The sequence below is a fragment of the Phasianus colchicus genome, chromosome 27 (assembly GCF_987193195.1).
Source record: "Phasianus colchicus chromosome 27, bPhaCol1.hap1.1, whole genome shotgun sequence".
In the NCBI taxonomy this organism is placed as follows: domain Eukaryota; kingdom Metazoa; phylum Chordata; class Aves; order Galliformes; family Phasianidae; genus Phasianus; species Phasianus colchicus.
Genome location: NC_143462.1, coordinates 1910977 through 1925615, shown reverse-complemented (window position 1 = coordinate 1925615; position 14639 = coordinate 1910977). Strand labels below are relative to the sequence as shown.

The 14639-nt window shown below is 54.4% G+C and overlaps 3 protein-coding genes and 1 non-coding gene across 4 annotated transcripts; 1 reads left to right on the top strand and 3 right to left on the bottom strand.

The window, feature by feature from the left end:
• Positions 1 to 10: 10 nt before the first annotated feature.
• On the bottom strand, positions 11 to 81 carry TRNAG-CCC (transfer RNA glycine (anticodon CCC)). Its single transcript has one exon. It is a non-coding gene; the product is annotated as a tRNA-Gly (tRNA).
• A 50-nt stretch (positions 82 to 131) lies between these two features.
• PCYOX1 (prenylcysteine oxidase 1) lies at positions 132 to 4624 on the top strand. Its single transcript, XM_031596998.2, has 6 exons — positions 132 to 292; positions 373 to 579; positions 2048 to 2222; positions 2838 to 3049; positions 3402 to 3554; positions 3871 to 4624. The coding sequence occupies exons 1-6, from the start codon at positions 199 to 201 to the stop codon at positions 4527 to 4529; spliced, it is 1500 nt and encodes a 499-aa protein (XP_031452858.1). The 5' UTR covers positions 132 to 198; the 3' UTR covers positions 4530 to 4624.
• Positions 4625 to 5982: 1358 nt separating this feature from the next.
• SNRPG (small nuclear ribonucleoprotein polypeptide G) lies at positions 5983 to 9219 on the bottom strand. The gene is made up of 4 exons (XM_031597000.2): positions 7472 to 9219; positions 7267 to 7289; positions 6974 to 7098; positions 5983 to 6155 (listed from the first exon to the last, which is right to left on the bottom strand). The coding sequence occupies exons 1-4, from the start codon at positions 7501 to 7503 to the stop codon at positions 6105 to 6107; spliced, it is 231 nt and encodes a 76-aa protein (XP_031452860.1). The 5' UTR covers positions 7504 to 9219; the 3' UTR covers positions 5983 to 6104.
• A 151-nt stretch (positions 9220 to 9370) lies between these two features.
• On the bottom strand, positions 9371 to 12606 carry TIMCC (TIM double twin CX3C motif chaperone). Its single transcript, XM_031596972.2, has 3 exons — positions 12454 to 12606; positions 10830 to 10970; positions 9371 to 9607 (listed from the first exon to the last, which is right to left on the bottom strand). Exons 1-3 carry the CDS (start codon positions 12538 to 12540, stop codon positions 9419 to 9421), a joined length of 417 nt encoding a protein of 138 aa, XP_031452832.1. The 5' UTR covers positions 12541 to 12606; the 3' UTR covers positions 9371 to 9418.
• Positions 12607 to 14639: the final 2033 nt, after the last annotated feature.

The window sequence follows — 14639 nt, the reverse complement described above, 5'->3', positions numbered from 1 at the left end:
AAAAGCTAAGTGCGCCGCCCGGGAATCGAACCCGGGTCGCAAGAATGGGAATCTTGCATGATACCACTACACCAGCGGCGCTGCTGGTTGCAAGCTGACGTCGGATACCTTAAGTCCTCACCTTCGCCCCGCCTCTGAGCGGTCAAGGGGCGGGCGTGAGGCCCGGCCCTGCACGACACGGCCCGACAGAGCAGCGCCATGCCGCCCCGCCGTCTCCTCCTCCTGCTCCTCGCCGTTCTCTGCCCGCCGGTCCCGGGCCGCGGGGAGCAGCGCGCTGCCCCGGGGAAGATCGGTACGGAGGGGCCGCTGCGGGCTGGGGGGGGAAGGCGGAGGAGAGGTTTCACCCTTTAACGCTGTGCTCCGCTCCCACAGCCGTGATCGGCGGCGGCATCGGGGGGACGGCGGCCGCTTATTTCCTGCGGCAGAAGTTCGGGAGGAGCGTGCGGATCGAGGTGCTGGAGCGGGGGGAGGTGGGCGGCCGTTTGGCCACGGTGGAGATGGAAGGGGCGAGCTACGAGGCGGGGGGGTCCGTGCTGCACCCCCTCAACCTGCACATGAAGCACTTCGCCAAGGAGCTGGGTGAGTATCCTGCAGCCAGTGCGCGGCGGGGGGCTGCCCCTCTGCTATGGGGTGAGGGCTCCGCATCCCAGCCCGCATCTCCGCCCCGCAGCCGCTCTCCCTGCACGGCCAAAGTCATCTCAGCTTACGGCCTGGCGCTGTGTCAGATCCCGAGGTCTCGTTGGTTGCTGCCAGCCCTCGTTGTGCCCTCTGATGTTGAGACGCTGCGGTGGGGCGAGGGCCACTGAAAGTCGAAGTGCTGCAGCTGGTTTCTGTGCTTGTTGGTCGCAGTTCAGGAGGGGAAGGCTCCCTTGGTGTCCTTTTGTGTCAAGGTCAACCATCTGATGGAGTGAGGGAAGCCATGCTCTGGTATCTGTTTGCATTTAAGTAGAGCTTTCCATGCTGTTTCTCAGAATCATTCAGGTTGGGAAAGACCTCAAAGTCCAACCCATCCCACTGTGCCCTCTGTCCGTGTTCCTCCATGTAACATTTACCCTTTAACACCTCCAGGGACGGTGACCCCACTGCACAGCTCCCTGGGCATAAATTGCTCCTAATATCCAACCTGAACCTTCCCTTGTGCAACTTAAGGTCATTACCTCTTGTCCTGTTACTGCTGTGGGTGAGCAGTTGGCTGATGGTTGGGCCAAAAGGGTTTTGGGGTTCTATCAAGCTGGTGGCTGGCAGGGTTCTCCTGGTTCTCCATTTTCAGGCCAGTTCCCTATAGGAGTTGGGATCAGTGAACCTTATGGGTCCCTTCCAACTAGGGATGTTCTGTGATCCTTGTGATGTGGGTGATTCTCGTTCTATAATTCAGTGATGAGGATGTGGGACTGGAAGGTGTCTGATGGTACTGAACTGGGAGAAGTGATTGCCTTCATCAAGAGTGGAGAGGCCTGGGCACATCAGAGGGCTGGGCAGACCTTCACCCACGTGAAGTATAACAAGAACAAGTGCTGATGCTGGGGAAGGAGCAGCCCTGGGTGTATGTACAGACTGGAGGAGGAGGAATGGGAATGGTGAAGAGCCGTGGTTGGACCAGATGGTCTCAGTGGCCAAAGCTGTAAAGGCTCTAAGCTTAATGATTCTCTGCAGTCTCAGCCTACAGCAAGTTGAACATGAGTCAACAGTGTGCCCAGGCAGCCTGAAGGGCCAACTGTACCCTGGGGTGCATCAAACAGCATTGCTGGTGGGTAGAGGGATGGCACTGTGCTGCTCTACACCTCACTGGTGAGGCCTCACCTTGAGTACTGTGTGCAGTTTTGGGCACTGCAGTACAGAATGGACATAAAATTGTCAGAGAGTGTCCAAAGGAAGGCTGCAGAGATGCTGAAGAGTCTATAGGGGAAGTGTATGAGCAGCTGGAGTCTCTTGGTTTGCTCAGCCCAGAGTAGAGACTGAAGGGAGATATCATTGCAGCCTGCAGGGATATTCAATGGTTCTGTGATTCACCTCTCATTAAATCACCTTTGTTCACCCTTTCCTCCAGGCCTCCCTGCTATCCCTGTCCCTGGCAAACTCATGGGCATCTATAACGGAGAGGAGATCGTCTTCGAGGAGAGCAGCTGGTACATCATCAACATCCTCAAGCTGCTCTGGCACTATGGGTTCAGCCCCCTGAGGATGAACATGTGGGTGGAGGACATCTTGGACAAGTTCATGCGGTAAGGCAGCTGCTCAGTTGTGTTCACAAGTGGCAGAAACATTAGGAGAGGTCCTGGAGGGGGATGGCTGATGGGAAAGCTGAATGAGAAGGTTGGCGTGATTCTGCTGTTCTATTTTACCTGCTGCTGAGCTACAAAAACTGGTGAAATCACCCTATTGCCACTGAAAAATAATTCTTTGGTTGTCCACTCTGTTGCCAATCCTTTCCTAAGGAAAAAGGTCAAGATTGGTGCTGTCACCTTGTGAGGGGCACTAAAAGAGGCAGTGTGCTGCTGGTTGGTTGGAGATAGCATGGTCCATGGGTCTTTAGCACCTGGGTGCTAGAGATCCTTGGATTTGTAACTGCACAAAGTGCTTTTATCAGGAAAGGTGAGCAGATGATCATTTTAGGCCAATGGCATTTAGGCTGGAAGGAGGAGCACTGCTCCTACCAAACACTGTGAGGCTCTTGAGAGTCATACGCCAGAAGGCACGTGAGGTTCTCCTCAGCTTCCAAGGGCCACAAAGATAATCAGCAGCAATTGAATGCTTCAGTTCCCTTTCCAAGATAAGAGTGCCTTGGGTAACCCACAGTTGTGCAGCTGTTAGATGTATTTCCTTGTCTCTGGTTAAAGGATCTATCGCTACCAGACACACGACTACACCTTCAGCAGTTACGAGCAGCTCTTCCATGCCCTTGGAGGGAACGACTTCACCCAGATACTTAACCAAACCATCGATGAAGCCATGCAGAAAGCCAGCTTTTCCCAGAAGTTCATAAATGAGATGGTTTGTCCAGCCATGAGGGTCGATTACGGGCAAGGTGTCAACATCAATGGTTTTGTAGGTGAGCAGCTCACACGTCCTCCCCGTGGTGAAAGGGGAGCACACTTCAGGTGACACCGTGTGCTTTGGGATTCCTGCTCCCTGGGCTGGGCAAATACTGGCAGCAACCTATTTATTCCTGCTGCAGAACAATTCCTCCTACTGTTAAGCAGCACCCTCCCTTGCTGGGTTACTGGGTTACTCTGGCAAGCGAGCAATTGCTTGCTAACATGACCTACTTAGCCCTTCGTCCTCATTCAAGCTCTGTGTCCCGTTGGGATGTTTTCTCCTTTCACTTTCCACGTGATGTTTTGAGTGGTCCCCTACAAAACGGTGCTGAACAAGCAGTGCTAATGACTGTGGTTTCCTTGTAGGTGCCGTGTCTCTGGCAGGGGCAGGATCAAGCCTTTGGTCAGTGAAAGGGGGAAACAAACTTGTCTGCACTGGTCTTATTTACGCCTCGAAAGCAGATGTTATCACTGGTACAGTCGTGTCTATAGAGCCTAAAACCAGAAAGACATCCACAGGTGGGTCCTGTTTGCTTTCCCTTTGGTGGGGGGGGGAAATAGCCAGCTCTGGCAGCTACACACTGACCTTTGCTCTTGGCAGACCAAAGCAACAGCCTGGGCTTTCTTTGGTCTTTTACAATGAAAACTGTGCTCTGTTTAAAGCCTCAGATCACAGCCCTGCCGTCAGCTAATCTTATACTACTCAAACAAGCCTTGGTTCACAGCAAGGCATAACGAGCCTAAATGTGATGGCATTCAAAACATTATGTTTGTCAGAAAGACAAATGAGGTGGAACAGCATCATTGAGCTCTTCACCCCTCCTGTCTTCCCCAGGGGACCCAGTTAACCTCTACCATATCACCTACGACACACCGTCAGGACAGACAGGGGACATTTATGACATTGTTGTCATTGCTGCTCCTCTGAACCGCAAAATAGCCAACATCACCTTCAAGAACTTCAGTCCTCCAGTCCCAGAGTTCTCCAGTCCTTACCAACAGACCGTGGCTACGTTTGTGCACGGCCGCTTAAACTCCTCCTTCTTCGGTTACCAAGACCCATCTGCCTTTCATCTGGGTGCCATTTTCACTACAGAAAATCCCAAACTGTTCATCAACAGCGTGGGGATCGTATCTCCTGTGGAAAACAGAGGCAGCGAAGAAGAGCCACCCTTGCAGTCAGCAGTCTGGAAGATATTCTCAAAGGAAGAGCTCACAAAAGAGCAGCTGAACTTGCTTTTCTCCTCCTACGACTCTGTCAAGGTGAAGAAGTGGCTGGCATATCCCCACTACAGCCCCCCAAATAAATTCCCACCTATCATCCTCCATGACAACATCTACTACCTGAATGGCATTGAGTGGGCTGCAAGTGCCATGGAGATGAGCTCCATTGCAGCCAAAAACGCCGCGCTGCTCGCCTACCACCGCTGGTATGGCAACACAGACAAGATCGACCAGGAAGACTTGTATGAGAAACTGAAAACAGAGCTTTGAGCTGTGCACCACTACGGCCCCCAGAGATACAGATCATGTATTGAAACCATGTAGTCGCAACTAAAAGGAATAAAGGAGGAGCTTGGATGATGTGATTTTATTCTAACTTCTCACTTGGCCTCGAAGAAGGAGGAAACATTCAGCCAGCTCCAGACACAAGCTGACTTGAACTGCTGTCAAAAGTGGGGGGCACTTCCCCAAGTGAGCTGGCCCTCCCTTAAGCAAAGCCTTCAATCTGTCCCTGTGTAAGATAACCAAGATGTTTTAAATGCCATATTGACCCTAAAGTGTCCTTCAGATCCTACCAAGCCCAGGATCTGCATCACTGTGATTAACTGAGCACTGTTCCCTTAGACCTGTGCATGTCGCTCTCCCTCTCTGCACATCTCTCCGTTGGGGGGGAAAATAAGTCAGCTTCTTAGCATTAAAGCTCTCTGCCTCCACTTTTTTTTAAAAGGGTGTATCAAGGAGCTAGCCCTCAGGGTGGGACCAGTGCAGGGAAAATAGTGAACGTTCTTTAATTTCATTCAGAACAAGTTCTGCAGCTGGGGGAAGGAAGAGAGAGGAGAACAGAAGCAGACCTGTGTAGGAGTTGCCAAAACGGGTGGAAAACAGACAAAACACACAGCACGTACTTCATCAACTTTTGGAAGTGTCAACTGCTTGGATGACCTAAAAACGACAGCAGGGCAGCAGTAGGTTGTAGCAGATAAACTCTTCTGACCCATGACTGGATCTAATATTGCTGCTGAACCTCACCCATGTCTAACTATGCAGTAAATACAATGTTGCCATTACAAAAAGTAGTAATGTACTGGTTTGAATGTAAGCTGGAGGTGTTGCCCTGAACTGGTGTCTGTGTTACTCAGAGCTGCTACTCAGTCCTCTGTCAGCAGAGCTCTCCTGTACCAGCAAGATGTGCTTGCTTAGCTCAAATTCTCACTAACAAGCCTCCACTAGCATCGCCTCACACTTGCTGTGCTAGTAAAGATGAACACACTTGATTAAAGCTAAATTGCAGGACTTGCACTGAGATTAGCAACATCACAGGAGTCTGCGCGTGCTGGAACACGATTCAACTCTTAGAAGCTTGCTGGTACCTTGGGGTCAGTGCTTTGTTCTGTCTGCTTCACCCCCTGGGCTGCGTGGGGGCAATCAGAATAACCAAAACCACTTTTGCCTCAGCACAGAAGTGAAGATCACCATGAAGTTGCAGGCAAACACTTCAGCTGGAGAGATATTTCAGTCCCCTTCACTCTTCACAGAGCAATGCCAGAAATAGAAGTGTCACAGCCTGTTATTTATGGGGGGGGGGAAGATACAGGCAGTATCATCTGAACATCCACTGGAAGAAATGAAGCTGCCTGAAAGCCCTCCCCCCAGCTTAAAAGCTGACACTGACACAGAATTAACTGCCCCAGGCTTCAGTTACACCAAGTACAGCTTACACGGGTTACACCAACCAGTACAAAATTTATTTAACAAAAAATAAGCTTACACTTGTGGTCGCTTCACTAGGTTCGAGTGAGTAAACAAAACACAACAGGGTCAGGTCAGTATGGGGTTCCTCTGCCACTATACTCGTTCCAAAGCTTCCAGCATAATGATGCTGTTTCCTCGTATTACCTACAAAGAGAAGTTGTCAGCAGGAGGTGAGATGAAGCACATTGTTACCCACAGCACAGAAGGTTCTCTTTCCCTCTATCTTTCTCTCCTAAAAAGCCACATAGCACACGCAGCTCCAAGAACTGAAGTGAATGACAGAACTGTAGGGGCTCATGGTAGCAGTCAGCCTGCTGGAAAAGGTTCCTGCAGGAGGGGGGTGATAGAAAAGGTAGATGAGAAGCTTGACACAAGACTGCAACATACACTTGTGACCTCATAGCCAACAGCATCCTGGGCTGCAGCAACAGAGGGGTGGCAGCAGGCAGGGAGGGGTTTGTCCCCGTCTGATTTGCCCTCCTGAGGCTCTCCTGCATCCAAGCCTGAGGAGGAATATGGGACTGTGTGACAGGATCCAGAGGAAAGCCATGAGGATGCTCAAAAGGCTGGAGCACATCTCCTGTGAGGACAGGCTGAGGGGGCTGGGCTTGTTCAGTGAAAGCTGTGGACAGACCTCACTGGGGTCTTCCAACACTTAAAGGGAGCTTATAAGCAGAAGGGAGAGTGACTTTTTACGTGAATAGATAGTGATGGGACAAGGAGGAATGGTTTGAAACTAAAAGAGAGGAGATTTAGATTAGATGTTAGGGGAAAATTCTTCACCACGAGATGCTGGAACAGAGGAGCTGCGGGTTCCCCATTCCATTCCCCAAAGCCATGGACAGGCACTGGGAAGCCTGAGCTGGAGGGGGGCACGCAGCCCAGGGCAGGAGGTGAGATTGGGGGGGCTGTAAGGTCCCACGCTGTGATGCTACAACCCCCCCAGCTCCCCCAGCACTCACCACCATGCCGATGTTGTTCTGCTGCCCGCCGGGTGCCATCTCCACGCACTCATCAATCACCAGGTTCATGAAGGGGTCGAAGCCCCGCAGGATCCCCTGCACGTGGCGGCCGCCATTTAACTTCACTACGAGAAACGGGATCATTGCGAACCAATTGAGGGAGAAAAGGGGAGAGGAGGGATCAGCTCAAAGGGCAGCGTCAGAAGGAAGGGGACCCGGGGCTGCGAGCTGTGGGGGCAACTGGAGCTCAGAGGGCAACCCCTCCCCCACCACGGTACGGCAGTGCGACTCACGTGACAGCTTCTTGTCCATGAACCTGCAACGAGAGCGCAACAGGAGGAGGCCGCGTCAGTGTGGGGTCGGGGCCGCCATCGCTGCGAGCTCCACCGGACCCGGACCCGGACCCGGACCCGGACCCCGGACCCCGGACCCCGGACCCCTCCCGTACCGCTGGGACCACCTCAGACCCCGCCGCCCCCCCCGCGGCCCGCCTCTCACTTCTTCAGCTCGGGCGGATGCGCCTTGCTCATGGCGTCTCCTCAGCGCCGCTGCCGCTCGCGCCGCGTTCTGACGTCATCACGTCGCCCGCTCAGCCAATAGGAGCCCCGCCCCTCTTCCCACCACCCCTCGCGCCTCGCCGGCAGCCAATCAGAGCGCTCGATTGGGGCGCGCATGCGCGCTGGGAGAGGTTCCCGGATCGCGCGCAAGCAGTGGCGCCATCCAGCACGTGCGGGAGAACCCGCAGCTCTGCTGCACAGCATGGACCGCGCTGCGTGCACACCGCGCTGCACGTCCAGCACACACACCCCATTGCACGCCCAGTAAACACACCGCACTGCATGCCCAGCACACACATCGCATTGCATGCGCACCGCACTGCACATCCACTATAGCACACGCACCACACTGCATGCACACCGCAGTGCATGCCCAGCAAAGCAGACACGCTGCACTGCATGCACACTGCATTGCATGCACAGCACACACACCGCAGTGCACGCTCAGCACAGCACACACACTGCACTGCATGCGCACCACATTGCACTGCATGCACACTGCATTGCATGCACAGCAAAGCACACACACCACACTGCACACCCAGCACACTGCACTGCATGCACAGCAAAGCACACACACCACACTGCATGCACAGCACTTTGCACGCTATAACACACACCCTGCACTGCACATTCATTATAGCACCACACTGCATGCACACCGCAGTGCACCCCCAGCAAAGCACGCACGCTGCATGCATGCACAGCACACACCACAGTGCACGCCCAGCACAGCACACACATTGCACTGCACACACACATTGCACTGCATGCATGCTGCATTGCATGCACAGCAAACCACACACACCACACTGCATGCACACCACACTGCACACTCTCTATAGCACACAAAGCACTGCATCCACTATAGCACATGCACCACACTGCATGCACACCGCAGTGCACGCGCAGCAAAGCACACACACTGCACTGCATGCACACCACACTGCACTGCATGCACACCGCAGTGCACGCCCAGCAAAGCACACACACTGCACTGCATGCACACCACACTGCATGTCCACTATAGTATGCACACCTCATTGCATGCTGTTGTATACGCACTGTATTGCATATGCACCACTGCACGGCCACTACACTGCATGCACGCTGCATTGCATGCATACTGTTGTACACCCACTGCATTGCATGCATACCATTGCACACCCACAGGAATCACCCCATGCCTGTGCAGCTTGCACGTCTGCACCCTGCACACTTTGCACACCCCCACGCCCTGCAGAAGCACTGCCCCACACCTTGCACACCTGCACCCCACCCTATTGCAGAAGCATCCCGCATTCACTGCACACTTACATCCAGCATCCTACACTCTGCCACACACCTTGCACATCTGCATGGCTCACCCCCCACACATCACCCCACAACTTACACGCTTGCACAGTTCATCCCACGCACTCAACATTTGCATGGCTCACTCTGCACACACTGCACAGGTATCACCCCATACCTTGCACACCTGTATTGTACAACCATCAACCCAAACCCTACACCCCATACACTGCAGAGCCATCACCCCATCCCTTCAAAAGCTTCACCCCATACATTGCATGCTTGCATGGCTCATCCCACACCCTATACTTTGCACACCTGCACGCCACACCTTGCGCAGCCATTGTCCCCCACTTTGCACACCTGCACCCTATCTATACAATGCACATTTGCATGGCTCATCCCACCCCCTCTACACTGCACAGCCATCACCCCATACCTTGCACACACCCACCCCATACACTGCACAGCCACTACCCTACACCTTGCACACCTGCACCCTACATTTTGCACCGCCATCACCCCAGCACCCCTCGAGCACCACGAGTGCAGCTCCTTGCCTTTAATACCACCAGCCCCACCCCAACAGCACCCATTAGTGCTGTAGGGCTGCCAACCCATCCCGCATCCTCTTGGCCATGCCGGGCACCAGGCGCAGATGCTCATCCCCACAAGCAGCCACGCAGGCATCGAGCTGGGATCGTGCCCTTGTCTCCCCACCGCCTGCCTCCAGGGCATCCTTGGCTCTGTCAGAGCAGTGCAGCGTGCAGCGGCTCAGGCGGTCCTGCAAGGGGACAAGGGGGCACAGGTCACAAGAATGACAGAACTATATGGGGTTGGAGGGACCTCTGGGGTTCCCCCCGTGTTTACATGATGGATCGGATCCCCTCTCAGCCTTCTCCTCCCCAGTTCAACAGAGCCTTGGGGTTCTCAGCCTTTTCCCATCATGGGATGCTCCTCTGGGCCTCTACCATCTCTATGGTTCTCCTGTAGTTCCCTGTCTGCCTGGAACTGAGGAGCCCACAGCTGAACCCAGTGCTCCAGATGTGGACTCCTCAGTGCAGAGTGGGAGCACCTCCCTTGCTCTGCTGGCCACACTCTTTGTAGTGGACCCCAGAGTCCAACTGGTCTTCTTGGCCATGAGGACGCACTGCTGGCTCGTGGTCAGCCTGTGGTCAGTCACTGGTCTACTGTTGGTCAACCACTGGTCAACCGTTAGTCAGCCACTGGCCAACTGCTGGTCAACCACTGTTCAAGAGTTGGCCAATCACTGGTCAACTGTTGGTTAACTACGGGTCAACTGTTGGTCAACCACTGGTCAACTGTTGGCTGACTACTGGTCTACTGTTGGTCAACCACTGATCAACAGTTGGCCAATCACTGGTCAGCTGTTGGTTAACTACTGGTCAACTGTTGGTCAACCACTGGTCAACTGTTGGCTGACTACTGGTCTACTGTTGGTCAACCACTGATCAACAGTTGGCCAATCACTGGTCAGCTGTTGGTTAACTACTGGTCTACTGTTGGTTAACCACGGATCAAAAGTTGGCCAATTACTGGTCAGCTGTTGGTTAACTACTGGTCTACTGTTGGTCAACCACGGATCAACAGTTGGCCAATTACTGGTCTACTGTTGGTTAACTACTGGTCAACTGTTGGTTGACTACTGGTCTACTGTTGGTCAACCACTGATCAACAGTTGGCCAATCACTGGTCAGCTGTTGGTCAACTACTGGTCAACTGTTGGTCAACCACTCAACTGTAGGTCAACCAGGACCCCCAGGTCCTTCTCTGCAGAGCTCCTCATCCAGCAGCTCAGCCCCCAGCCTGCACTGATGCGTGCAGTTATTCCTCCCCTGGTGTAGGGACCCCACAGTAGCTCATATGAACCTCATCAGATTCCTCTCTGCCCAGCTCTCAGCCTGCCCAGGTCTCACTGAACAGCAGCACAGCTTTCTGGGGTGTCACCCCCCACGATGTGTTCGTGTACCCTCATATATCCTCACCTGGAAGCGTTCCAGCTCGCCGGTGACGATGGCCTGGGCCTGGGCCAGGGGTGCATGGCAACGCTCAATGCAGCGCTGCACCTGCTGCATGGAGGCTGCTCTGTCCTCGCAGCACCGTGCGCTGCAGTGGAACATGGTGGCCTGCAAAGGGTGGGCAAAAGGGATGGGGGGGGGGTTAGCAAGGTGCAGCACCTAGGGGACCCCTCCTAATGTGTGAGCAATCTGAGGTGCAGCCAGAACTGCACAGAGCTGAGGGCTGCAGGGCAGGAACAGTTTGCACAGAGCTTGCACGTAGGGGATGCAAACATTTTGCACAGGGCATGCTTGGGGTGGGGGGGTTGTACAAATCTGTGATGAACCCCAAGATACCATCGGCCTTCTTGGCCATGGGAACACATTGCTGGGTCGTGGTCAACTGTTTGGTCAACCATTAGTCAACCATTGGTCAACTGCTGGTCAGCTGTTGGTCAGCTGCTGGTCAACCATCAGTCAATCACTGGTCAACTGCTGGTCTACCATTGGTCAACTGCTCGTCAACTGCTGGTCAGCTGTTGGTCAACCATTAGTCAACCACGAGTCAACTGTTGGTCAGCTGCTGGTCAACCATTAGTCAACTGCTGGTCAACCATTAGTCAACCACTGGTCAGCTGTTGGTCAGTTGTTGGCCAACCATTAGTCAACCACTGGTCAACTATTGGTCAGGTATTGGTCAACCATTAGTCAACCACTGGTCAACTGCTAGTCAGCTGTTGGTCAGCTGCTGATCAACCATTAGTCAACTGCTGGTCAACTATTGGTCAGCTGTTGGTCAACCATCAGTCAACCACTGGTCAACTGCTGGTCAACCATCAGTCAACCACTGGTCAACTGCTGTTTAGCTGCTGGTCAACCAGGTCACCCAGGTCCTTCTTCACAGAGCTACTTTGCAGCAGCTCAGCCCCTAACCTGGGGGGCTGCACACATTTTGCACAGGGCAGGCACCTGGAGGACACACAGCTGGCACACAGAGCGTGCACTGGGGAAGGGAGGGGGGCACAAAGTTTGTATGCAGAGCATCATGCACTCAGGGTGGGTACCACCAAGTTTGCACAAGGCGCAAAACGTTCCGAAAGGGGGATGCACAAATCTTGCAAAGGGTGTGCACTAGGGGGGGGATGAAGAAGTCACAGGGTATGCAATTGGAGGGGAGGGGGCACAAATTTTGCACAGGGCACGCACTTAAGGGGCACAACGCTTGCACGTAGAGTATGCACAAGGGGAGAGGGGGGTGCAGGGCATGCAATGTGGGGCAGAAATCTTGCACACACAGCATGCGCTTGGAGGGATGACAGGGCTTGCACTTGGGGTGGGGCCACGAAGTTTGCACAGAGCACGTGCTGCAAGATTGAGGGGCAGGGGGCGAGCTGGGGGGGTTGCACATACCTTGCACGCGGCGTGCACTGCGGGGGGAGCACAGCATGCACTGAATGGGGCACAAAATTTGCACGGAGCGCAAAGGGAGACGTGCAGAGCTTGCACAGGGAGAGACTGGGGGGCACGGGGAGGCTGCAGGGGGCACTGGGCGGTAATGGGGGGGCACTGGGAGTACTGGGGGGCACTGGGAGCACAAGGGCTCGGGCGGTACCTGCATGCCGCGGATGCTGTCCCGCTCCAGCTCCTGCACAACGTTCTCCACCGCCTCCTGCACGCGGCCCTGAGCGGCCTCCGCCATGCCGGGCCGGGGGGGGGAGAAGGGAGGGGGGAAAGGAAAAGGGGAGGCGGAGCTGGGAGGGGGCGGGGCGATGGTTGTGGGAGGTGGGGCTGCCGTGTGCAATGCTGCGTGCTGTGCAATGCTGTGCTGGTGTGCAGTGCTGCGTGCTGTGCAGTGCGGTGCTGGTGTGCAATGCTGTGTGCTGTGCAGTGCAGTTCTGGTGTGCAATGCTGCATGCAATGCAATGCTGTGCTGATGTGCAATGCTGTGTGCTGTGCAGTGCTGTGTGCTGGTGTGCAATGCTGTGCTGGTGTGCAGTGCTGCACGCTGTGCAGTGCTGTGCTGGTGTGCAATGGTGTGTGCTGTGCAGCGCTGCCTGCAATGCAATGCTGTGCTGGTGTGCAGTTTTGCATGCTGTGCTGTGCTGTGTGCTGGTATGCAATGCTGCATGCTGTGCAATGCTGTGCTGGTGTGCAATGCTGCACGATGTGCAGTGCTGATGTGCAGTGTTGCATATTGTGGAATGAAATGCTGGTGTGCAATGCTGCGTGCTGTGCAATGCTGTGTGCTGGTATGCAATGCTGCACGCTGTGCAGTGCTGTGCAATGCTGTGCTGGTGTGCAATGGTGTGTGCTGTGCAGCGCTGCCTGCAATGCAGTGCTGTGCTGGTGTGCAGTGCTGCATGACGAGCAATGCTGTACTAGTGTGCAGTATTGCATGATCACAATGCTGCATGCTGGTATGCAATGCTGCATGCTGTGCAGTGCAGTGCTGGCATGCAGTGGTGCATGCTGTGCAGTGCTGTGCTGGTGTGCAATGTTGCATATTTTGGAGTGCAACACTGTGAAATGCTGCATGCGGTGCAATGCTGTGCTGGTGTGCAGTGCTGCATGCTGTGCAATGCTGTGTGCTGGTGTGCAATGGTGTGTGCTGTGCAGTGCTGCCTGCAATGCAATGCTGTGCTGGTGTGCAGTGCTGCATGATTGCAATGCTGCGTGCTGTGCAGTGCAGTGCCGGTGTGCAGTGGTGCATGTTGTGCAGTGCTGTGCTGGTGTGCAATGCTACGTGCTGTGCAGTGCAGTTCTGGTGTGCAGTGCTGCATGCAGCGCAATGCTGTGCAGTGCTGTGCTGGTGTGCAGTGGTGTGTGCTGTGCAGCATTGCCTGCAATGCAATGCTGCACTGGTATGCAGTGCTGCATGATTGCAATGCTGTGCCAGCATGCAGTGCTTCATGCTGTGCAGTGCCGGTGTGCAATGCTGCACGCAGTGCAATGCCATGCTGGTGTGCAGTGGTGCATGCAGTGCAATGCTGTGCTGTCATGCAATGCTGCATGCTGTGCAATACTGTGCTGGTGCACAGTGCTGCATGCTGTGCAGTGCTGTGCTGGAATGCAGTGCTGCATGCTGTGCAGTGCTGGTGTGCAGTGGTGCATATTTTGCAGTGAAATGCTGGTGTGCAATGCTGCATGCAGTGCAATGCTGTCCTGGTGTGCAGTATCACATGCTGTGCAGTGCTGTGCTGGTGTGCAGTGGTGTGTGCTATGCAATGCTGTGCAATGCTGCGTTGGTGTGCAATGCAGTGCTGGCGTGCAATGCTGCATGCTGTGCAGTGCTGGTGTGCAATGCTGTGCAATGTCACATGTGCAGTGCAGTGCTGGTGTGCAATGCTGCACATTGTAAAATGCTGCATGCTGTGCAATGCCATGCTATGGGGTTGTGCAACACTGCAGATACTGAGCAATGCTGCACATTGCTGCATGCTGTGCAATACCACAATGGTGTGCAGCACTGCATGCCACACCACACAACTGTGCAACACTTTAATGGGCTGTGATGGTGCACAGCTGTGCAATGCTGCATGCCATGTGATGCAACAACACTGTGCAGCATTGCACCCCAACGCAATGTTGCACCAGCACGGCTCTGCCACCATGCAATGCTGTGATGCTGCGCTGCCATGCAAACCCTGCACTGCCATGCACTGCTGTGACACAATGCAATGCTGCACTCCAAGGGCGAGGCCCAGGGATGGGGTGCAGGAGTAGATGCAGAAAGTCTCCAAAGATGTGGGAACTGTGGGGGATGGGAGGGAATTCAGGCCAATGGGATTGGAGGGAGCC

Excerpts from the sequence above, each read along its gene's own strand:
- TIMCC (XM_031596972.2), bottom strand. The coding sequence starts at position 12,540 with ATGGCGGAGGCCGCTCAGGGCCGCGTGCAGGAGGCGGTGGAGAACGTT. Across the intron at positions 10,971-12,453 it reads ACAGCATCCGCGGCATGCAG|GCCACCATGTTCCACTGCAG; the intron begins GTACCGCCCGAG and ends CACCCTTTGCAG. Across the intron at positions 9,608-10,829 it reads GCGAGCTGGAACGCTTCCAG|GACCGCCTGAGCCGCTGCAC; the intron begins GTGAGGATATAT and ends GTCCCCTTGCAG.
- SNRPG (XM_031597000.2), bottom strand. The coding sequence starts at position 7,503 with ATGAGCAAGGCGCATCCGCCCGAGCTGAAGAA. Across the intron at positions 7,290-7,471 it reads CATCCGCCCGAGCTGAAGAA|GTTCATGGACAAGAAGCTGT; the intron begins GTGAGAGGCGGG and ends CTCTCGTTGCAG. Across the intron at positions 7,099-7,266 it reads CATGGACAAGAAGCTGTCAC|TGAAGTTAAATGGCGGCCGC; the intron begins GTGAGTCGCACT and ends CGTTTCTCGTAG.
- PCYOX1 (XM_031596998.2), top strand. The coding sequence starts at position 199 with ATGCCGCCCCGCCGTCTCCTCCTCCTGCTCCTCGCCGTTCTCTGCCCG. Across the intron at positions 580-2,047 it reads GCACTTCGCCAAGGAGCTGG|GCCTCCCTGCTATCCCTGTC; the intron begins GTGAGTATCCTG and ends CCTTTCCTCCAG. Across the intron at positions 2,223-2,837 it reads ATCTTGGACAAGTTCATGCG|GATCTATCGCTACCAGACAC; the intron begins GTAAGGCAGCTG and ends CTCTGGTTAAAG.